This window comes from Triturus cristatus, chromosome 5_2 (genome assembly GCF_964204655.1).
Source record: "Triturus cristatus chromosome 5_2, aTriCri1.1, whole genome shotgun sequence".
In the NCBI taxonomy this organism is placed as follows: Eukaryota; Metazoa; Chordata; class Amphibia; order Caudata; family Salamandridae; genus Triturus; species Triturus cristatus.
The window spans coordinates 957,416,761-957,442,156 of record NC_140588.1 but is presented as its reverse complement, the minus strand read 5'-3'; the positions used below and the strand labels follow the sequence as shown (position 1 = coordinate 957,442,156).

Below are 25,396 nucleotides of genomic sequence, written 5' to 3'. Positions count from 1 at the left end.
ATGCTGTTAATTGTTTAGCCTGCAGTTATGGGTTTGAGCAGGAAGGCAAGGTGCATAGTTATGTAAACAACAATTACAAGCTGTTAACACCTTGTTGCAAGTTACCACTTCAAACCCTGGTTTTTCAACTATGACCTCTAACTTTTTTTGTAAGGAAAAAAATATGTCTGAAAAAAGAGGGAGATAGCACACTGCCGCAGTTCTTCCAAGTGCATTATGGTAAATGCAATGCATGATACCACCTTGGTGACAGTCTTTAGTTTTTCACATTTGTTGGTGCAGCCAGTGCTGGGTGTCTCTATACACAGGTCTCAGGATAATTGTCCTTCTTCAGTATAGACCAACACATCGTTTTGGGGTGCTGGAAATGCTGTCCAAAGCCTTCTCAGGTCTCGGTAGCACTCACAGGGCACAGGTGCATCAACCAGAACACGTCAGCTCATTAGCTCAAGGGAATCTTTACAATCAAAAAGAGGGTGGGAGCACACACAGGTCTAGAGATACACTGCACACAGTTGGCAGAGTAGGAAATGGTTTGTGGGCCTAGGTATATTTCTATAGAATTTTAGAATATGAGCTAAGTTTCTGTTAGATTGTTTCTAAAAGACGTTAGGTATTTTCTCTGCACTTTTTTATTATTCACTTGTACCAACATTTTAATCGTCATTGCAATAGCTGTTTGGTACCTTTGCTACACCTAAGCTATGAACAATAAAGACTGAGATAACATATTGCCACATTGCTTGGGTTCTCAGAACCAATATGGTGGCCCATACCTAAAATAACCCTACTAGGGTATCTGGCAAGTCTGTGCAGTCTCCAAATTGGTCCGCCTTCTGCAATCACCCACAGGTGGGTCAGCAAGACCCTTGTCTGTTCTCTCTTCTACTGTCTATTCTCTAGTGTCGATCAACACAAGTCTGAGAGCCAAGAGAGGGCTGAAATTTCCAGCCTACATCAGGTACAGTATAGTTATTCGCACCTTTCCCCCTAATGTCAGCCAAAACTGGTAGATAAATAACAAAGCTGTCTCTTACTTTGTCTGTTCCTGCCTCATACTCTCACTGAACCTGGAATGGGTGCAAACAGCAGCATTGCAAGCATGGCATGGATGTGGCTTAATGGCTAGAGCACCCTACTTTGAAGCTGAGGATCCAGGTTCGAGTCTAGCGGGAGGCTCAAACATCCTATGATTCTGGGCAAATCACTTACTCTCCCTGTGCCTAAAACAAGATGAATGTGTCCATCCGGAATGTTACTGGTGGTCATGTAAAGCGCTCTGATACCTTCAAGTCGAGTTTGCGCTGTATAAAACTGGGAAAAAAGTTCTTGGTCAGATGCCCAAACATGCTGAAAACTTAAAATTCATGCCAATCTGGCCTTCTACTAATACAGCGCCAAAAGAACTCTACAACAATTAAAAAATGTGTACATGGAATAACTGGAGGACAGAGGGTCCTGCAACTCCAAAGAGGCTTGGCCAGGAGCTTTCTACCGCCAAGAAAATAAACAGGATTTTCTGAAATTAGAGAAGTGTAATGAAATGAGAGCCTGTTACATCTCAAGGCTTCTCATTTTTTAGTGTATCAGGAACATCTTGAGCCTAAGGTGCTGCACATGGGTTGCGTGGGGTCTGGTTAAGACCGAACTATAGAAATCAGAATGTGGCAAAGGTCGGAACATGTAATTAGGACAGTGCTAGCTAACACACTGTAAGGTTAGATTATACATATTTACATTACAAGTATTTTCAACCTACTAATGAGGCAACTCGAAGAATTAAATCGTCCAGTGTGCAGGACTCCTTAGTGCAGACGATGCACTGCCTAAGCTAGAAAACCCTGTCAACTAAGCGACAAAAACAAGAAGGGAACTGGACTTCCACCCCTGGGGAATTGAATACCGAATGCAACCGAGCATATTAAAATTAAACGAGCAATGTAAATCCCTTGAACAACCAATGAGAAAGTACGAAAGATAATAAATTCCTCAGTCTACCTAAAAAGTGTGACAGAGTCACAAACATATTCTGGAAGCAAAAACCAGACCACCATGAAATACCTTTAAAACTTGGCAAGACAATCTGAGAATGAATCTGAGACTACGCTGTGAATGTCAACCAGAGGATCTCATATGCATCATTGGTAAATTTTCAAGGAGCAAAAACGGGCGTAGTTCACTAAGTGACAATGTCCAGTGCGTCACATAAATATAAGTTGTGAAAAGTACTTGTGAGTTGGCACAAGTGTCAAAAACACTGCCATTGGGGTTTGCTTGCTGTACAGGGAAGCTGCTGAAGAACACCTGCAAGCAAACCAAACACTGGGATCAATTTAATACAAAAGAAATGTGCATCGTCGGCTAAGACAGTGCACACGTGGCCTAGGAACAGGTTCCTTTGCATTGCTTTGGTTTCTAAAAATAGATCTAATGGAGTGTATAGCTTCCTGTCTGTGAGGCCGCACCTATGCAGCAACGCCAATGGCGACCAGTAAATGGATGTGGTGCTGTAGGCCAGAAGCCACACGTCCGGTCCAAAGGCTGATACACTAAAGGGCCCATTTCACAGTCTGAGCACAACTCTGAGGGAACCGGTTCCTGCTTGTCAGACCATAGAAAGGGCGTTTACTAATCTGCCATTTTAAAACAAACTTCCCGCTTCAAGATGGTGATAGTTCCAAAAACTAGAAATAACAGGCAAAAATGCAGAAGGAATTGTAACTTAAAAGATTTACAGAATTATTTAAGGAAAACGTGTCCATGATGTATCTTATGTTGTGTAAGTTGGTTGGTCAGACTCTAATGAATTATATTTTTTGAATGCCACGTGTAGCTCTTTCAAATTACCTGGAGTGTTACTGGTGCTACTTGTCATTTCATTCGTCCATGGTCCGTTTGCTGCAGCTGGTAACTCTTTCTTATTGCTGGCAGACATGTTAGCTTGATGATTGTAAGTCTAGAATTTCCAGAGTGCCCCTTTGCAGTAAGAATTATCAGGGCAGTAACACAATGTAACAGTAAATAAGGTCTATTGTATACATCAGGCCTATTGTATACTCAGATGTCACTATATATCTTTGCTTCTGAGTTCATTCAGTATGTACCACTGAGGTACACGTGCTGATTAAGAAAACGTATGTGCGCAGTTTATTTGGGTAACAATGGCTCACCTTAACAAACTCGTCGCTTAGTCACCAGGTGTAAGTATCCCCCGTTTGTATTAAGGCTCATGTCCTACAAATGCCATTCCGCCAATCAATGTACAGTAGATGTTAACAATTTTATGAATCTTGGCGGCTAGAAGATGTGCCATTTTGCTTGATAAGAGCTTACGTCTACTGATCACGACCGTGATTGCTGGTGTCAGCCTGAAGAATTAAACTTCCAGTTGACCCCTGATCATTTGCGATCAAGGTGACAGATTTGGGGGGAATTTTGAGTAACAAACCTTGCCCCATACTAAGATATATCCTGCATACAAGATTCTTTTACACCGATTGGGGTTTCTCCTCGATCATTAGGGAGCTAATTAAGGAATACATAGCAAAAAGTAAAGTCAATGTTTATGGGGAGGCTTTATGAGTGGTACGTTTGTCCATAGCTGCGCACCATATCAGCCACCGAACAGTCACCAAATACCAATGCCTCAAAATCAATGCAGACCTGAGATAAATTCAGCCAGGTACACTATTAAAACAGTCGTTTAAAGGTTACTTTCTGGAGTGCCTTTGTGCAGTGTAAGCCCTGACTCCTTAATTTACTACTAAGTATAAAATAAACAATAGATTGCCATTCAGAACATATCAATATTTAGTGCACCCTATTCTCAGGACCTTCAAAATGTTGCCTGTCCAGTGGGATGCACACCCTGTAGACAATTATAAATTTCGTCATAAATATTCTCGTGGTCATTTTTTTCATATACACATATATTACATACTTGTGAAAAACACCGAGGCGGTATCCGCTCTCCTAAAACTGAAGAGAACACATTTGCTATGCAGGTGGAACGAGCCGGGCCCCGGGCGGTTTCTGCGGTTCATCGGAAGCTCAAGTCCTGTTCAGATGTTCCAAAAGTCGTGTTCTGCTTTAGCTGCATCATGAATAGTGCTGTCCTAGTGCAAAAAGTTCATAGTGACGCAAGGTTCGCTGCTCGTGCCGGCTCCTCACACCTTCCACTGGCGCTCATCCGTCCACTCCTGCTTAGTGTTCTGGAGGGCCTGGGTCTTCTGCTCGTCCACCTGGACATAGTCCACCCTCTGCTCCTCAGAGAAGAAGGGTTTCTGCAAAAAGGAACAGCACATCTCAGTGAAAACGAAAGCAACATCCTAAATGTTTCATGATTGCTGCTGCAAAGGGTCAAAATCTTGGTCCTTCACCACCACACAATGGGTTAATATTTACAAGACACAAGTATTAACCAGGGGTCTGCTACAGAGGGTCTTATGAGGAGAAGCCAAGTGCCAAGGGCCAAAAGACAACCGTAAATAAAGAATATTCTGACTAGAATTTGAAACAGCATAGTAAGGTTACAGCAGGAATGGGCTTTACAATGCAGTAGAGTCAGACGGGGAGTGAAAAGAGGAAGCTGGCTGGAAACCAATAGGATAAAAGCAAGAATGTACATCCTGGCCACAGTGGCAGGGGAATGATTTGCATTCAGTTCGCTTTCTCTTTGCACACATGGAAAAGAAAGTGCCATAAACTGGGTAATATTAACATCTATGAATACACCGCTTAGAAAGGCAATATTTTGCCATATATAAATGTTATTATTAAAAAAGGGAGCCTAATACATAGAGGGTAACTTAGTGTGAAATCAAGTCTAAACTGGACATCACCAGCTGAAACTGTGGAAAGGCTGCTCAGTAGGTAATATGTCTCATGCTAAAAACATACATGTAAAGCTAAGGGCATACGTTTGAATTCCCGTAGTGCTAGCGCAAACTCTCACTCTTCTGCACTCATTGATGCATGATGTTCACTCTGCCAGTCTGAATATGTCTTGCTTGAGCACTTACGATTGCTTCCAGTGGCTTAAAGCGCTCCACAGTGGCCATAAGGTAGCATGTAAGCGCTATAAGAAACATATATAGAACACAAAATGTTTATTCCCAGCTTTACTGGAAAGATATAGCGTTCTAATCAACACACCAAACTTAAAATGCAATTGTGAAAATAATAATGATATTTGATGTGATTAAAAATACAAAAAAGCAATCCTGATGAGGTTTCTTAATGGGAAATATATTTGTTTGTTACTCACTCCACATATTCTATTCACTGCATGTACCAGTTTCATATTTGATATATATTATGTATTTGTCATTATATTATATCACAAGATATTATCTATGTGACTAAATTATGCCTTCTAGATTTTGTACAAAACTGTTCCTATATAAAGCACAATGCCTCCCAGCGGGTGTCATCTGCGCTATATAAAACTGCTAATACATACATAAATTAATAAAGAGAATTACATTTTTGGGATGAGCACACAAGGTGATACAAGAAAGACTATTTACAAGACTACTAATGGCTAAAAGACCATGGTCCAGCTGTAATTCTGATTTTCCTTCTCAAACCTGGTGCGGGCGTCACCAAAAGGATGGCTTTGTGCTGACAAGTTACTTAATTAGAATGCATTGAATGACAGTATGAATCTACAGGAAATCCTAATGCAAAGAGATCACTCCTTCTGATTTTAGAAGCAACTCAACATACGTCCCCGTTACTACTGACGTCAGGATATGGTAATGGGTCACTGCCACAAAAGCACTGGCGGCAAAAACTTCCAGCGTGGAAATAAGTTGTGACAAACCACTTTCAGATGTCCAAGGGAGGTTCCTAACTGCTTACTAGCCATTAGCTTCAGCCCCTCACAGTGATAGTCACAATCCACTGTACACACAGCAGAGCAAAACCCAGCAGGCTGCAGCCTGCACTTTGAAGATGGGTTCATTGGATAGTGTTAAAAAAATGTTTGATAATGTTGGTTAATGAAGTAAAATAAATTGTCACTTAGTGTAATTAATCAGGGGATTTGTTAATCGTGTATTTTTGTAGCGGCAGGGAAATATGAACTCAGAGTAAACCCTGGTGTCCTGATGAAGGCACCAAAGGCATAAAAGAGGCTGAAACATCCAATACCCCAGTTGTTCTTTGCTTATACTAATTACACATTTTGCCTAATGGTCCAGTAGTTCGAGGATTGTATGGACACTGGTATTTTTCAGGAGCATATAGATTGTTGTGACATATTTGTTGTGTTGATTTATATGTGTATATGGTGTTGTGAATGGTTTCCATTTATCTGTACTCACATATTGCTTTCCCATGTTTTCGAAGTTTTCCAAAGATGTTTGAGTTTTTTTCTTATTCATTTTTTCAAACTAATTTATCATTGAATTGTTTCCAATTAATTGCAACTTGAGTTCATTCATTTGATGTTTTGTATCTTTATAACACATGTGGCACTAGTTTTATTTTAATTCACTAAGGAGAGCCACTGTTCCTGAGAAAAGAGTTTGGGAGAAGTTGTTTCAGAGAAAGGCGGGAAAAAGTCGGAGAGCCTTTTGCTTGGCTTTTTACCTGGACCTTTAAGCCAATTCTGTGGTCACTTTCTACAACCCTTAGTACATAACACCCCATCCTTACTGAAGGATACTAAGGAAACTCTGTGTCTCACCAATAATCTTCCTAACCTGCATGTGATCACCATCCTCGTAACCCTTAATGAGGAAGCTCTTTACAAAACATCACTCAAGACGCCACCATCAGTGTCATCGATAACATCCTCAGAATCATGACGATCTCTTCACCTACACCTGTGGTTTTCATCATGGACTGTGCCAGCATAGCACTTAAAAAAAACTTTTTCCAATACAAAATCCAGCTATATCACTAAATACACCGAACATCCATGGGCAGCATGTTTGCACCAAGCCTGGCATGTCTCTACATGGCAGACTTTGAATCCTCCCGCATGTTCACTGACACAGACCCCCTACCAGATAGATATTATCGAATGGAAATGCCACATTGACAATATTTTGATTTTTTTGGGGGGGCACAGAAGAAAGATGTCAAGAATTCCACCTCTGGATCAACACAAATGACCCATATCTCAAATTCACCATCTCTAAATCCAGTAAGCGGATCCTCTTCTTGGATCGCTTCATTTCCCTGAATCAGGGAACACTAAAAACCAGAACATACAAAAAACCAACTGACTGTAATAGTCTTCTCCCTTTCAACAGCCAACACCCAAAAGTATTCCACGAGAACTTACCATACGGACAATTTTTTGGGCTAAGGAGGAATTGCAGTAACACAAGTGATTATGACCTACAAGCAGATGCTCTCAGCCAAAACCTTCTGACCAGACATTATCCTACCAAAGTCATTAGAACTTCCAAGAAGAGGACTCACAACAACCACGGTGAAGCCCTTCTAGAAACGGTTCGTACACCAAAAGATGAGACCATTACTTGTGTCACGACATACACCCTAGCAACTAACAAGATAAAAAACATAATTTTAAAACACTGGAACATTGTCAATAAAGGAGAACTTAATTTGGAACACCCCAGATTTGCCGTCAAGAGGATTCAAAATCTTAAGGACATGCTGGTATATACCCGACCACAAATAAAGAGGACTACACAACAAATAACACTATGAATTTACCTACAGTCAAAGGCCACTAGCCTTGTGGTAATTGCAGCGTCTGCGCCTCCACACGCCATACTAAGGACCTTCTGATAGGCGAATTCTGCTGAACCCAACGAGAACATACTAACTGTAACACTAAAAACAGTGTCTACCTCATTACATGCCCTCTGCAACTTACATTATGTGGGGATGATTACCAGACTGATAAAAACAAGAATCAGTGAGCATAAGAGCAACATCCGCTGTGGTCGCAGCACAACCAAAATGTGCAATCACTACATTTAGAAATGCCACACCATTGACCAACTGACATGGACCATCCTAGAGGCAAACCCCTCTTGGAATGCCGCCTCCCTGCTCCAAAAAAGAACAACGCTAGGTGTTTCATTTGCACACACGTCAATGGCCTAAATGGCGAGATACCCTGGATAGAATTACAAGGATAACTCCAAATCCAGATATACCACCCGAGGCAACTCTCTGCCTCCATTCTTTGGACATTCTCTCCCTCGTAAAGTGACACCCAAGTCACCCATGTCTCTCATAACCTTCACCTAAATACAGAGACATTATATCCTATGTGCCTTACAGTGCCCATTCCAACTCACACTAAGTACAGGCACAAAAACATATAGAGTCACATGTCCTTACGACTCCCATATCGCCCCTTTATGTGTCTCTCTTTCCTTACAGAGATACTTAGTCTTATGCGCCTCCCATTACACATATCAACCCATGAATTTAACCTGCATACAATTCTGGAAAGCAGGTCTGTCAACTCAATATGACATTGTCCTATCCCCAATTCCATTCTTTAAATGGCAGACTCCAATATTTACTGCCATGTCAACATCATGAGGAATCGTTACACATTCCTAACACCGAGACACTGCCGTCATATATTATTATCACCACTCTAAGATGGCAATCACACCAACGACCTACTTGTCCATCAGACTCGACCCAACCTGCAGAGGGCTGCATATCACAACACATTAAGATCTCTCCTTGGACTACTGTTTTTGTAAGGGTGTCATCCCACAACATAGTTCAATAATGACGATAACAAATACCACTTGCAAGTTTCCCATTTTTCCCAATGTCCGCTGATTCCATACCAAGATGGAGACTATAGCCACCGCTTCGGAAACCACTACATCCGATTTGTCCTGTCAGAAGCCGTACACCACGTGACCACTACGTCACTTTCCATGTGCCCAGAGCCACACCCCTCTCCCCAGCATTTGAAGAACGTAAGGGATCTCGCCACTTCACCTTCGAGCAAACGAGAGGTCGGGTTGGTGCAAGTGCCTGTGCCTGGCGACACAACTGTGAGTACTACTGCTCCAATCTACTAATGTACACATGCCATGGGTATACCGGGAAATTCAATTACTAAGCTACTCTCCTATGCAGATTGTGACGATTAGCACGCTCTCGCTTAACTCACGGAGCATTCTACCTCTATACAATAGGTAAGCGGTTCCTCTATCCCCCGCCTTTTTTCTAATTCCTTCCCTCACCCCTCCCCTCTTTCCCAACCCATCGCCCACTCCCCCTGTTATCACAGGATGCTATCGCCTTTTGAGTAAAAGGATTTGCCATTAATGGAAACTGTTACTGCAACAAATACTGAGAACCTAGGATTTGGGGGCACATCATGGGACTGAATGGCCACTTAGCACTGTATACCTTCAACCGACACTTTCCTTAATATCTCAACACCATCAGACTCGAGGTTTTAACAGCAATACGTCCATTACCATTATTCACCATGATTGGACTGATTGCCTCATATGTTTCACGAATGTTCGTTTTTACTCTTATCTATTTCTGTGTTTTCTCTCTCCATAACTCTATGTGTGGCAAGAACTGGCCTTTAGATTTGAACCCAGAGGCACAGCCGCAGCCCACTCCCCAGGGACCCATTTTGGTGTATATAGTTAAAACACACCACGGATACGACCAACTATCTTACTGTTTTAATTTTCATTGTTTCTCTCTATCCCCCGCCCCTTTTTGTCGTTTTAGATTGGACCAACCCTATGGTCCTCTCAGTGGCACTACTTCAACTGACGAGGCCACTACACCCACACACTTCTCAAATACCTCTATCACCTCCTCATGGTCCTGAAGAAGCGCTAAGGATCTCCTCCTGAGACCACATTAAAACGCGAAACACGTCGACCTTATGCATCTCACTTTTATAAATAGCACCATATATTTTCAGCTACTGAGGGCCATAACTTACCTTGAGCAGCACCTAACCTGTTGGTTTTTTAATGTTGACAGAGGGATCCTCCTTATTAAATTGACTCACCCTCGATACCCTCAAGTCATTTTTTAACCCACTATTCACTGAGCACTGACCCACACACACCAGACGGTTTGATCACCAAAAGATCTTTGATAACTTTGGGGGACACATAGGGCATTGCAGCGCCGGCCCAACGAGGAACACCGCTCCATGATAAAGCATGACATCCTTCGGGGTGTGTGGGGGCATCGAGCAAACACCTCTCCGACTTTTTCCTGCCTTTCTCTAAAATGACTTAACCCACACTCTTTTCTCAGGAACAGTGACTCTCCTTAGTGAATTATCTACTATTCGGGAACACAAGCCACTGGACCTACATTTAGCCCCCTGTCCCCCTCTCTTTTTTCAATTACTAGTTTTATTTTGCCTTCTTGTTGTATTAGCAAGAATTAATTTCATGACTAGAAAGGAGTCAAAAGTATATGAGGGATAAAAGTATCTTTAGGCATTAAGTCATCTAGGGAGTTCCATTGGGTGCTGTCCTATTTACCCATGCTCTTCGATGGCGATAGGGTGGCCATGTCTCTGTAATAAGTGTCCCCACAACGGGGTCATATTGCTGATCAGCTATTAGACAGAACAGTAGCACCGCAGCGATTCAGATGAGTTTGACTAGTTGAAGCACTATGCAGGTATATGCTACCAAGACTGTGGGCACATGCTATAACCCTTTGGGACCTAGTGGGATGGCATGAAGAATGGGCATGCACTTGACACATCCATTGTGTAGGCTTGCAGACGTATGGTATCGACATGCCGACATATGATTCAACACCTTCAACACCTTCAATACCGCCTGCACATCATCCAGAACTGGCTGTGTAGGACCTATCTGAAGCTCATCTCAACCAAGACAGAATTCATGTTCTTTGCCAAAAGCAACAAACATGAAACAGTACAAACCTGGCTCAATGATATGAACGTTGACGGCTCCCACTTCAACTTTAACTGAATGTTAAGTCACCTAGATTCACCCTGGACACCAACCACACCTTAAGGAATACACTGTCAAAAAACAGAAGGCAGCCTGGTACCAGCTCTCTCTTCTATAAAAAGAAAAAACTGTTTCTTTCAGAAAGTGACTTCAGAACTGCCATTCAAGACCTTGTACTCTCACATCTTGCCCTACTCCATGGACTCCCAGACTGCACACTAGCAGTCCTATACACAGCACCTTAACACATTAAGCACTGTTGTGAAGATTAGAATAGCGTCAAGATAGTCAGCCTCTTCAAAAAGCAACTGTTCTGACCTTGAATGGTTGCCAAAACAGGTCACTTTTTAAGGGTAAATACTAATAAAACCATAGCAAGCATTGAATTTTCTTATCACATATGTTTTCTTAAATATCATACTGTGTTTTATTTTCTACAGTGCTATACACAATTTTAGGCTTTTCAGTTTCAAACTCTTCTGCATATTGCAGCAAAATAAATGTACATGCTATAATCGAACAGCATGTTTCCTTCCAAAAAACACTACATCAAGGCTATTAAATTCAAGTTATTTTGTAAACATTGCTACATGGAAAATGTGTGCCTATACTCTGCCATTCAGTGTGCATGGGTTTAACTTTAAACATGATTTATCTATAATTAGACTAATTCAATGTGAGCTGATAATGTAATCGGCGCCTTCAGTATGATGTAAGTAAACATAAAGGAGGAGCAAACTGTACTACGTTATTCACGAGTTGCTATTTAATTGAATAAATGCATCAGCTGCTTAGATTTTATAATTTTACTGTAGAATAAAACTGATATTTCATTTATAGCATGAGCTTTGTCAGACCCTAATTGACTCTTATGAAGAGCCTTGATGAAGCACACTGTGCTGCAAAACCTGATTCTCCATTTCAATCTTGTATGTTTGTTGCCACTAAAAGGCTCAGCCTCATTTGGATAATCAGAAATACAAAAGAAAGCAAACATCTACAACCTCATATCTGTTCACCTTTCTACACTGTGGACACCTAGAATTAAGAATCCCATACAAGGACTAGCAACATGGAGTGCTAGCACCAATGAGATGAAATCACTTGGCTTTTGGCTCATGAGCAGAGGGGTTCATTGGCATACTTACCCCTTGTTGCTCGGAGACCATGTATGCTAACGAGCTGCAGTGGCTAAAATTACAACGTGTACCCCTCTGGAAAACAGCTTACACGTAGATTTTGAAAATCAATTAACCAGCGGCGGTTCCTTCATAGGAGTGGAGGAGCGTACGCCCCCCACTGTTGCAGAAAGTGTAAAAAATAAAATGGTAAGAAAATTATTTTATTACCATTTTATTTTTTGCTCTCTGCAGAAGGAAGTGTGAGGGCGGGGCGGGCGAGTGCGTCATTGCTGTTGAGTGGCCACTTCTGTTTGTAGTGCACATGTCGGTTTGGCCAGCTATCTTGCTATGACCAGCCCGACGTGAACAATTCAAACCTTTCCAACCAAGCTGTCTTAGAGAGCTGGGTTGAAAAGCAGGCACAAGCTTCCAGTGCCTTTTGGAGCACTGAGCCAGTCTGCTCCAGCTAATCCAGAAGCTTCACTTATGCTGATTACTAATTTAAGCAGCATTATAGAAGCTCCTGGATTGGTTAGGTTGGGAATGGGGTTCTGTTCTGGGATGCTCGGAGCCATAGTCTGATGTCCTGATACGTTTTTAATTGCTCAGTTTCCCCTGTGGTCCTGGCTGTGGGCACCAGACTCTGAGTCCGTAAAGTTCAGAGTTACTGACTTTGGAACTGGGGTACCAGGTTCGAGTTTCGGCTCAACATCATGTGATTCTGGGCAACTCACGTAATCTCCCCGTGACTAAAAATGAATGTATAAGATAAGATAGTATTTATAGAGCGCACTAAACCCGTGGGTGTCAAGGCGCTAAGCACACAGTAGGGGAGAGGAACGTAGCAGCAGATTAAGAGGGGAATAACCAAGTTTTCAGGACTTTCCTGAAAGCAGGAAGGTAGCTATCATTGGCAAACGCAGGGGGGAGAGAATTCCAAAGCTTGGAAGCGGCCACCGAGAAGGCGCGGCCACCCCATTTGGATTTACAAAGTCTGGGCACAACCAGTTTAAATTGTGTGGATGATCTCGAGGTCCTCCCTGGGGTATATAGATGGAACAAAGATTTGAGTTGGGGCGGACCATTGCAATGCAGGGCCTTATATACTGTACTTAGGGCCTTGAATGAAATGCTTTCCTTAATAGGAAGCCAGTGTAGCGACCGGATTCCTTCTCTGGCAGATTGATGTTTAGGAATATTTAAAATCAATCTTGCTGCTGCGTTCTGAATCATCTGGAGTTTGTTCAGAAATGCAGCGGTGATATTAAGGTAAAGGGCGTTGCAATAATCAAGCCGAGAGGTAATCAAAGCGATGATAGAGGGCCGGTGCAGTTCTGAGGGGAATGAGTGGAAGGGCCTTTCGGAGGGTTTTTAAAATAGAAAAGCATGTGCTGACTGTACGATTGACGTGGGCATCAAAAGACAGACCCTCATCGAAGATTACCCCCAGATTTTTGGCTGTTTTTACCGGGGCAGGAAGTGGTCCACATTCTGTTGGCCACCAGGCCTTAGACCAGATGGACTTCTGTGGCCCAAAAATCAGTAACTCGGTCTTGTCTGTATTAATCTTTAAAGAATGGCCCTTCCTCCAACAGATGATGTTTGACATGCAAGCGTTAAACTTTTCTTCAACTAGCTGCAGGTTGTTGGTGACAGAGACAATGATTTGGGTGTCGTCCGTGTAGGAGAGCACCTGAAATCCATAAGATCTCACCAGTTTGGCCAGAGGGGTCACATAAAGATTAAAAAGGGTAGGGCTGAGCGAAGAGCCCTGAGGTACCCCACATGGGAGAGTGAAAGCTTTAGTTTTAAAGCCTCCACAAATAACTGTGTATCTTCCGTCAGTAAGAAAGGACTGGAGTATCCTTGTTTAACTTAACTGGTGCTCATGTAAAGCTCTCCAAAACCTACGGGTCGAGTTCGCGCTAAATAAAACTGCAAAAAGAACATAATAGCGGAAACCAGGACAGTCTGACACACTGCAAAAATCCCTTCAAGCGACTGAATCGTGTCCTTGCATCCAGTTGAGCAGTTCGACTCGTAATATTATTCAGCAACATCTGAAGCTTGTTTGTGCATGGCCCCCGGAAGAATCCTACTGTACAAGATTCATAAATGGTAATTGGCACTTGTATGAAAACAAATTGTAGGTTAAAAAGTACACCAAGACATAACAGAAAAGAGATGCAGGCTAGAAGGGCCTTAAGTGACCTGTGTGGCGCAGTCCGCGCTGAGCGATGAGCTGCAAGGAAAGAGAGTGCAGTGGTACTGGAGTGAGGGCACTACAGGAAGAGATGGCAAACCGAGGGCGCGCTGTGTGCAGCTGCATTGAGGGAAGTAAATGTCAATATATATATATATTTTTAAATATTTTTATTTGCATTTGTAACCAACACATAAACAAACTGACATGTCACAGATAGTCTTCCAAGTGCCCTCTTCCCCCCCCCACCCACACCATCATGTCCATCAACCAGTCAGTTTCCAGCTCCAACATAGGTGACACTTTTGACCGCCCTCTATCTCCCCCGCATTAGCACCTCCAGGGTTCAAAGCACCCGTCCAATTCCATATCCACTCGGGTCAAAGCATAATTCAGGAGGACCCACTAAAAGTCAATATTTTTAACATTTAATTGTAACTTGAAAACGTTAAGGTCAGTGATTTAGTTCCTGTTTACATTGCATGTGTTAATCATGCGCAGTTGCATTCTCTAAAAGTGTTAGCTATTTTAACAATGTTGTTTCTGTATTTCTTTCATGCATCACAGTGCAGGCTTTGAATTGAGTGACACCACTTTAGAGCTCTAGAGCTGAGGCTGAGGGCAGTTCGAGTTTCTCACAGTGCTTCTCAGGTCAGCAAGTTAAAAAGGTGATCAGAAATCTTGATGGCCATCCAATTCTGGGCCTCTCTGCAGAGTGCACAGGGCAGTGGTCCTCTGTTCCAGTTGTAATTCTGATTCGAGCATATTGGTTTGATGGGGTACACTTTTTTCAAAATAATGATGGCATTGCAAAACTAAAAGGAAATGTAGTGCTTGATTGCTACTTATAAGTCATGCCTAACTTTTACGACCCACGCCTTTCAAATGTCACTAGCCGCCACTGCAAATAACACTATCAATATCATGAATGTTACGGTATTTGAATGCCATGCCCATGTGACGGCATACAACATGAATCGTTTCCAAATTGCACCTTGCCTAATTTTAAGGGGCCACCGGGCATGGTTGAAGAAAAACATTTCAAAGTCTCACATATGCAAATGAGGATACATGCAACATGAATGTGACTCTGTACCCTAATACGCAATTAGTCAGTGCCCAATCTCATTTATTCTAGCAAGCAGCGCAATGTTTTGCTTACCATGAGACACGCCCTTTGCCTATCGCATGCTATTTGATTGTAACCTGCCAGTGGACTGTGAAAGCAGAGTTGGCCACGTGTGTTAGTGTTGGTATAGTCAGTTTGTTTTATTATACCGTCAGCAGCTTCCTGGACAAGACTACTACAGCCAGGAGTGGTCAGTGCAAGTACGAACAGCGGGGCCGGGCTTGGGGGGCATTCGACAGGAGACCACGAGGGAAAATTAAATAAATAATTAATTTTCCCTTGTCGTCTGCCAAAATCCCCCCACCCGGCCCTTCCGCTCTTATCTGCACGGGCCGCAGCTGCCTATAGTACAGTGTTCTGCCTTCTTTCTGGCTGCCATTTTGAATTTGGTTGGTAATACCAGGTTTTTGCAACACTACTCCAGATCCAATATGGTGGAGTTCACCGCACGTTTAGCTGAAATACACAAGAGGTCCAGGCTTTCTTATCTTGCAGATAGTTGTGTGCCACTGGATAACAAACAAATTTACCTCAAATTTCCGTTTCATGTCATACAGCATCAATTTCTGCCCTCCTCTTGTCCAATCATGTGCAGTGAGGACCATGTTGCCATTAGCCCAGTCCAGACTGGGCAACAACTATGGTTCCTGTGCACACACAAACTCAAGAGAGCAATATCTGTTGGTGCTCTACAGGCGGTGTACGTGATATGCCTGTTGGCAATATGGGTATTCTCGATTAATTGTGGCACTTGAAAGTTTCTGTCATATGCCAGTGCATACCTGCCATCTCGAGAGACGGTCCACGCTTCCTTCACAGTGATAAGTTTTAAATAAGGCACTGGCAATAATAAGCGGCACAATGTTTTTTCTGATGCCACAACTCGGTAGACAAACCAGCACCATTCCATTTAACATTTGTGTGTCATCTATGGCTTCACTGTTTGTGTCAGTTCTTGTATAATGTGTTGCAGCGCCATCTCCCGCTGTGGTCCAGCTCATTTGTTCCTAACCACACCTGCTCTGGCTCCTAAGCTGCATCTGTACGGTGGCCCAATTAATGTCGTATACTTTTTAAGAAAGACACGAGATCCCAGGCCTGCAGCATTCTCGCTCTCCACTGATTGGGAGCCTCCGAGGTGGTGGCAGCATGAGAGGACCCACAGAGGGCAGAAGCTGCAAGGGCCACTGGGTGCAGGCACGCTAGAATCACTAGCGCCAGAGGAGGCCTTCTAGCAGTCTGTCTTCCTCTTGCTCTTTGGAGAACAATTGATTTTATTTCAAATAAATCTTAGCCTTTGTAATGGGACTTGTGAGGGGGTGTGGTAAAAGAAGCTTTTAAAGAAGCACAGGGAAAAAACCAGAGGCGCCAGCCAGCGGGTGAAGAACAGAGGAGCTTTGGAGTGAATTTACAGTCTTCTGAACCCAGGAGATCATTAGAGGCTCTGGAAATGACTAGCCTTCCAGGAGCCCATGTTTATGGATTCGTGAAACATTACATAGAGATCTTTGCATTCATGCATGTGCAAAAATATTTTTAAGCAGAAGGACATAAATAAAAATAAACGTGGCATCGTATTTGATGACAAACCACCTCAAGTATATAGAAGCTAGCGAGCCGACAGAAGCTCAGAGAGGCAGAAAAGAGGTGCCAAGAGGGCCTACGGATATTGATTACCCCGCAATTAATGTTTTTTTTTATATTCAGCTTTACATATGAATATCGAATGGTCAGCCCTACCCAGCACGGATGCAATATCCAGGTGTAGCCTTTTAATGACTTTTGGAAGCAGTTTTGCCAGAGAGAATAGTAACTTGTTTTTATAGCGCTTAACACGGCACTTGTGCTGTTTCTAGGTATGTAAACAACACACTTTGAAACGAGTTTTCTGGTTTCAGAAGAATAAAGGGCTGAAGTAGCTTGTCTGGGGTTCGAATTCGTGACCTGCAGATGGAAACACTCACCAACAAGGTTTAATACACAGAGGTATCTGCAAGACATAGGGGGAGTTTCAATGTTGCCTTTTAATTCAGCTGCTTCTGGCACTTTCACATTCATTTTCCTAGTGGGAAGTACCAGCAAGCTCAGAGAGTACAAGGACTGCATTGCCAGATGAGGGCCGCCAGCAACAGCTGTTCTGCAGGTGCTAAATGAGCCCCTACAACAGGAAACCTTCCCTACTCGGACGACGGTAGCTAGAACAGGAAGCCTACCGTACTCTGGCAATGGTGGTTAGAACAGGGAGCCTTCCCTACTCTGGAATAGTTGCTAGAACAGGGCACCTTCCCTACTCTGGCAATGGTGGCTAGAACAGACAACCTACCCTATTCTAGGAATGGTGGCTAGATTAGACAACCTACCCTACTCTAACAATGGTGACTAGAACAGGAAGCCTTCCCTACTCTGGCAAAGGTGGCTAGAACAGGGAACCTTCCCTTCTCTGGCGATTGTGGCTAGAACTGATAAGCTTCCCCACTCCCACAATGGTGGCTAGAACAGGGAGCCCTCTCTACTCTGCAATAGTTGCTAGAACAGGGAACGCTTCCCTACTCTGGTGATGGTGGCTACAACAGGGAGCCTTCCCTACTCAGTCAGTCAATTTACTTTATTCAATGCTTATAATATAAGATCATAAAAGTACAAAAAAGTACAGTTAAAAAATGTATACATAGAAAGATAAAAAAAGATAAAGGCATCATAGCATACGCCATTAGTAAACAATTGGTAAAAAACAGCTGATGGGAGCAGTTTTGAATTCATTGTCAGATATTGTGCAATTTCCTAATTTTTCGTGATTGAATTAAAAAGGACGCCACAGAAAAACAAACCATAGGATTAGGCAAGGATTGTAGAAAATACATTGCAACACAGCACTGTTTGAAATAATATTTGTTCATCAAGGGCAGAATAAATCTTTTACGTAGTCCTGCATAAAATTTCCAAAAAAAAGAAAATATTTAGATTTGATTGTACAGAAACGCAATTCCAAGGACAGAGTGGTAATTCATTTATGGAATAAATTCCAGCTGGATAGGCCAACATACATGGAATAAAATTAAAACGGAATCTGATGAGAAAAAATCTGTGACGGGAATTTTTCATGGTTGTACCATTGGACTTTCTAGGTATGCTTTGACCAATAATTTTGTACAGTTTGCTTTCAGTCTTGCTTCAGCCCTTAGTTTAAGGAAAAGCGATTTTATCTCCCTTTTTGAGAACTTCAACCAGTCACTGGGGACAGCAGATAAACGTTTTAAACCTAATGAGGAAAAGGTAAATTTAATATAGGAGATCCACGGGATCCTAAGGGCATTTTCCATTGATTGGCAGTCTTCAATTAGCTTTTGGGTGATATGGATAGATTTCCTTCTCCATACAGAATGCCACATCATTATTGGAGCCAAGGCAATTGTATCGGTCACATATGGGACATCTAATTCTTCATGGGCAATAAAATTGGAGCACCTTGCGGGGAGGCCCACTAGTTCTTCCAAAATGTGTCCTCTATAATTTGTAGGACAGAGGGGTTAATGTAGCTCTAAATGCCTGCCCCGTAAGTTGCTACCGACACTGATTTTGCTGCATAAACTTTTTTTGCCATGTCAATGGGTTTTGCCCCCAATTTTTTAATAAATGAGTGGAGAGCAATGATGTTTCTCCCAAGTGACAGACCCCTAGTAGCAAGTATATTTGACCATGATATTTGCCTATCAAACGTTACACCAAGTAGAAAAGGTATCAGTATGGGCTATATTCTGGCCAGATATATGGAAGTTTGGGACCTTCCTATTTTTGTGGCCAGTAATTAAAATAAAGAACTTGGCCTCATTAGTTTTTAGCCCTAGTTTTTGCATATAGGTTACGTAAATGTCTAGTAGCTTTTGAAGGACGAGGCCCGTGTGGGCAATTAGCACTGCATCATCAGCATACAGGAGCATTGGGGTGCAAACATTGTCAATTTTGGGGACGTCTGGTGTTGAGTCCAGCAGGGGAGCTTCCACCCTATTGGTGTAAATAGAAAAAGAAATGGGGCGAGCATACACCCCTGCCGGACCCCCCTGTTAATTGGAAACGCACTTGTGCACCCCCCCTCTCTCCTGTATCTGATGCAGGCTGTGGCTGATGAGTAGAGCTGCCTGATAAAAGATATAATAGACTCATCTATGCCCATTTCTTCCATTATCCTCCATAGATGTTAATGTGCAACGCAGTCAAACGCTGCAGACAAGTCCATAAATGCCAAGTATAATCTCTCACATTTTACTTGAGAGTACTTGGCCATTAATAGGCTTAAATTAAGGCACTGGTCCTGAGAGCCCACTCCCTTTTTAAAGCCATATTGGACTGGGGTTAAGACCTTATTGTAGCCTGACCACTCCTCTAGTCTGTTTAATAAGACCCTTCCCATTAGTTTTGCTGTGCTGTCTAGCAACAAAATTGGCCTATAGTTTTTGGCCTCGGCTTTGTCCCCCTTTCTTGTAGATCGGAACCAAGATAGATTTCTTCCATGAGTTTGGTGGATCCACCTTAGATATTACATTAAAGACATTTGTCAGCACAGGACCCTATAAGTCCGGCTGATCAAGGAAGAAATATATAGGGGTACAATCCGGTCCGGGCGCTTTGTTGCCAGAGCACTGCATAAGAGCTACTCTTATCTCCTGATGATCGAAGTTCAGGGGGGTTTGCTAGGCCCACACATAGGTAAAATCTGCAGTTTCACCCCCTCCATAGTAGGATCGAATATACTAGAAAAAAATGTCCCCCATGATTCCTTGTCTACATGGCAATCCAATGTTAAAGCTGATGATGGGTTAAGGAAATGGGCATTAATAATACTCCAGGAGTCCCTAGGATTTTTAGAAATGGCAGCTAGGTGGAGTTGTTCCCATTCTTCTTCCTTTAAGGATTTCATTCTGATCTTCCTGGCCTCATTATATTGGGAACAGCATATTTTAACTAGGGCCGTATCTCTGGGACTTAGTGCATGATTGATCAAACCATCTCGACCTACTGTTTTGGGGTCGACTTTTTCCTGGATAGTTGGGACTTGATCTCCGAAAGTATAGCATCAAAAGCAGTGGTTACCTGGGTTGGGCAAGATGCTATTTCTAAGCATGTTATAATGTAATTTTGATTTTTTGCAATTATATTCAAGACAAAAGTTTATTTATGTACCATGGCCCATTTTAGGGTAATCCCATTAGTTTTTGTTACCGTTGGTTTGACGCGTCTTGGCTGCCCCATACGTATTCTTGTCAGGTTCAATTTGGCAGTAATTGCAGCATGGTCACTATAATTTAAGTACTTAACCTCACAGCTAGAAATGAGTTTTTTAAGAGGTTCCGCTATAATTATATAATTGATCGTGGTACCCAGATATGGAGTACCAAATATTTTTGTAGCATACCGGATGAAGTATCAGTCGGGTTTCAAATTTCTAGATTATTAATCCTAAATAGTCTATTCAGGGCTTCCCCATAGTGGTTATGATTAAAATGATGTAAGAGATCATCCTCATCATCGTTGAAACCACATACTGTTGAGTTTGAAAAATGACAGCAGTGTACATTAAATTCTCTCAACCACAAAATATTTGGGGTATGTTTTAGAGTGCTAAGGCAATTATTAATATCTTCCTCCAGCTGGTCTACAACCTTTTTCATATCTCCTGTAAAGTTGTCATTATAGAAATTAACTAAAAGAATAGTATCCTCATCTGGGTCTTTTAAAAGTAACAAATGATAAAAAGAAGAGACATTATTATATGACACGACCTCCAGACGTAGTGTGTTTTTAAGGTTAAAATCCCTCCCCAGGGCAGCAGAATAGAAAAAGCAATAGCCATCTAAATTAATCGGCCCAGTTTCCCATGTTTCCTAGAAACAAATCAGGTTCTACATAATGACCGTATTTATCCAGTCTGGATTTGACAATTTGCTACCCAGGCCGTCAATGTTCCATGACATAAGTGTGATGGATTTTGCCTGATCATATATTGTGGTTACAGGCATATTAGTTTCAGAATCCCGTGTAGATGGCTTTTGAACAGGAGTGGGTAATCTCTTGTTCAGGCTATGTCAATCATAACCCTCCAGATCTGATAACACGTTGAATCGATTGTGTGTGGGAAAGGAGGCAGGGGACAATCCCAAGGAGTGTTGCAGATCATTAAATATAGGGAAGGGGGCTCGGTCCGGGGCAGGTGGTTGTTTGCCTCGCAATGTGAGGGTGTTGGGTCTGTAAAAATACACCAGCAGTAGGGTGAATATTTGTGTAAGCGAAGTTAGGGCTGTTGGGAGCCGCTGTAATAAATTCCAAACCATTTGGGGAGAATTAAAATTAACCACGACACAGTCGCCCTTAATATATTTTTCAGAATCCCCTACCCAGCCTACTCATTTGGCCATTAAAATATGTGACAATATTGCCCCTTTACCCCCAACATATTTATCAAGCCAGTGACTTGCTTTAGACATCAATTGTTCTGTAGTCTCTATTTGACCACAAAGTAGACTAGGAACATTGGATAATATTACGACATAAGGATAAGCTGCGGGGGATGTGCTAATTTTGTATGATTGTCTTTTATGCTCCTTTTTTTAGGTTCAGTCCTTTGGTCCGGTCTTAAACGTATCCTTAAGAGTTCCTTGAGATATAAGGGCTCTGCTACTGTCACTAGTTGGATTTAGAGCCGAGGGGTTGGAATTTTGAACAGCAGATTCCGATTGAGTAGTAGGGGAAATTAGAGGGATTCCTTCTAAATTAGTGTTTCTATTCACTCTTCGTGAGCACTGATTAGCTGGGCAGTTAGTATAATGGCCAAAGTTATGGTGACGTTTGTCTCCCTCTACAGAGCAAAAAGACTCAATACTAGCCTCAATTCTGGAGAGCCTGTTTATCAACGGTTGAAGTAAAACTGTAAATGACTGTTCTATCTTTGAGATCAAAGATTCCGAGGAAAATTAAGAGAATGCATTAGATTCTTGAGATACAATGATTTCCTCTTTTATTAGCTTCCCTACTCCTTTTTTCTTCTTTAATGGGGGTTCTGATGGACCCGGGGGGGAGAATGGAGCATTAGCTGTCCCAGCAATCAGACGATTGGACCGGATGATGGAGGGCTCTGAGACTAGCAATAATGGATCTGTTATCGTCACAGCGGAAACCTCCTTGGTTACGGGGACAGTCAAATTGGCACATGCACCAATTTCTCCCATGGATAGCCTACGTTCAACAGATAAAATCTTTGTTCAATACATCAGTGGCTCTTAAAGAAAAGAGTCTAAAGTGTTTGTAGGCTCACCTCCATTATTTGGGCTCATCGGTTTGCGTTTCCCCATCTTGTAGACGAAGACCTGGTTTTCTCGGGCTACTTCCGCTGCACACGTTAGAGGGGAGGCCCAGCCCAGCCTCGTCCCAGCCTCTGATGGGCGCAGACGGGCCGGCCCTTGGCCCGGGCGCACCTGCGCATGTCCCGCGCTGCAGGAGCTCCTGGGCCTCTTATAAGCCTCTGGGCACAAGCGGGAAGTTGCGGGGTCGTTGGCGGCGTGCTGCTGCAAGTAGTGCCGGGATGTGGCGGCGTGCTGCTGCAAGTAGTGCCGGGATGTGTAGTCCCCTATTAAGGCTCCGGTGTCAGTTGCGCTCCCCGTGCTACGGGAGCTCCTGGGCCTCTTATGCGCTTCCGGGCGCAAGCGGGAAGTTGCGGGGTCGTTGGCGGCGTGCTGCCGCAAGTAGTGCCGGGATGTGTAGTCCCCCGGTATGGCTCCGGTGTCAGTTGCGTTCCCCCGCGCTGCGGGAGCTCCTGAGCCTCTTTTGCGCCTCCAGGCACAAGCAGGAAGTTGCAGGGTTGTTGGCGGCGTGCTACTGCAAATAGTGCTGGCTGTGAAGTCCCGCGGTAGGGCTACGGTGTCAGTTGCGCTCCCCCACGCTGCAGGAGCCCCTGGGCCTCTTATGCGCCTCCGGGCACCAGCGGGAAGTTACGGGGTCGTTGGCAGCATGCTGCCACAAGTAGTGCCGGGATGTGTAGTCCCCCGGTAAGGCTCCGGTGTCAGTTGCGCTTCTCCTTCCCTACTCTGGAATATTTGCTAGAACAGTGGACCTTCCCAACTCTGGCAATGGTGGCTAGAACAGGGGCCCTTCCCTACTCTGGCAATAGTGGCTAGGTTTTAACAATGCCAAGGAATGGTAATTTGGATGCAGGTGAATTCAGCAATCATCTTATATCATCTGAGGGAAACTTACTGAGAAACCTGTTGCGCTTCAGCTATGAGCCCACACTGCCGGCTTGTTGAGTTGATCACTCACCACTGGTGTCTGCTGTGGTCAGCAGGTCACACTCTCGAGTTCAGACGCAGCCAACTCACTCTACAATACTTCTAAGGCCGGCGATTTGAGCACCATTAAACTGGATGATGGAAACATTTAACATATTTCCTGTATTCATTTCTCTAATAATCACCTACTCTAATGAACTAATTGTTTTAACTATCATTGCTTTTCGATTTATACAACAGAATAGTATCCAATAAATATTTGTAATTACACTGCTGTTGTGCTCTTTGGTTTCTCATCAGGGACTAATTTAAACAAAAATCCGAGCTAAGCTCTTTGGCAAGCCTGGAGCAGTCGTTATGGTGAGCAGTGCCTGCGATGAAGCCCACCGTGGGCCCAGTGAAACCCATCTGTCTTTCCTGGTCTGCAGGCGCACAGGCTGTTGATACAGGTTTAAATGCTAAGGGATTGGAGCAATCAATACAATCATGTGCACTACTTGGGCCAGTGATGGCATTTTGTTGACCCGGTGCCCGACCACAATACTCCTCTTCTTGTCATGTCAACATTAACATGAAGAAATCACAAAGTTATGTGTTGCCGTTGCATGAAACTAGATAAACGTCTTTCTTTTCCTACTATTAGGGCTATGTGAAGAGCAAAAAACCCCATACATATTAGTTGACTTTATGCTTGATTTGCACACAATACGGTCAGCAGCTCTAGGTGCTGGGTCCATTTAATGACTGTATGTGGTCCATACAAGGTGCCCCTTTGTGTAAGATTCAGTTGCAACCAACTCAGCCTACATGGCTCAACTGAGAACTGTTTCACGCATATGTGAACCACTCAGATACAACAAACATGGCACACCCTACAGCTGAGATACATGTTTTATGCATCGTCCGGTAGTAAGGGTATGCAAGTCCATCAGTCGGAAGCAGCTTCTTCATCAGATACAGCACATTATTGATTGCAATCACACGGACACAGGGTAGTGAGCCCAAAGGTAGTTTCTTGGGCAAAGCTACATCTGAGGCTTGGGATGGCTCATAGTCTTAGACACAGTTCCCTGCTCAGGGAACTAGGACCACGGTCCCCTATTTCTTCTCTACCACTGCGACAGGCATACAGCGTGGAAACCCAGATCTTGAAGGGCCACCCTCTATACTTGATTCCCTCTTATATTCTGACCACTGATGCAAGTGGTAAGGCGTGAGGAACAAGTTTGGGTTTTTATCTAGCCAGAAGACATTGTTCCCAGCAGGAAAGATCCATATACATGACTTTAAAAGAGCACGCAGCGGTGCAAAAGGCTGACAGCCTTTCATGAAGCATCGAGTGGTTCTAGTCAAGACAGAGAGCATCTTCACAATGACTTGTGTAAATTGCCTGGAAGATCTCAATCTGAGGCAGTACTGTCCTTTCCGTTTATTTTATTGGCCAGGCACATATTCTCTGCTGCTGTTGGCCCTCCATATTGCAAAGTTCTTCTCAATGCACAAGGGATAGGACTATCTCATACGTTATACACGAGGAGACCTCCTACTACTTAGATCTCCTAAAAAGACGAACTGCCATGATATATATAAAGGAGATAAGGTATTCCGCAACTGCGACATATGCAGCTTACCCCCCCTATTAATGAACAGCACCCCCCTCAAATGGCCCTTCTGAACTGTAGCCTCCCTAAACACTCTCTAGAGATTAACTTCCTACTTCAGGACCATAAGCTAGATAT

General features: G+C 43.2%; 1 protein-coding gene across 1 annotated transcript in view; it reads right to left on the bottom strand.

Moving 5' to 3' along the window:
• Window positions 1-3,151: 3,151 nt before the first annotated feature.
• The window catches only part of GAB3 (GRB2 associated binding protein 3), a 453,955-nt gene continuing 431,710 nt past the window's right edge, over window positions 3,152-25,396 (bottom strand). Inside the window, exon 10 of the mRNA XM_085608146.1 lies at window positions 3,152-4,283. Coding sequence (XP_085464272.1) covers window positions 4,167-4,283 — 117 coding nt within the window. The 3' untranslated portion in view covers window positions 3,152-4,166. The remainder of the gene's footprint in view (window positions 4,284-25,396) is intronic.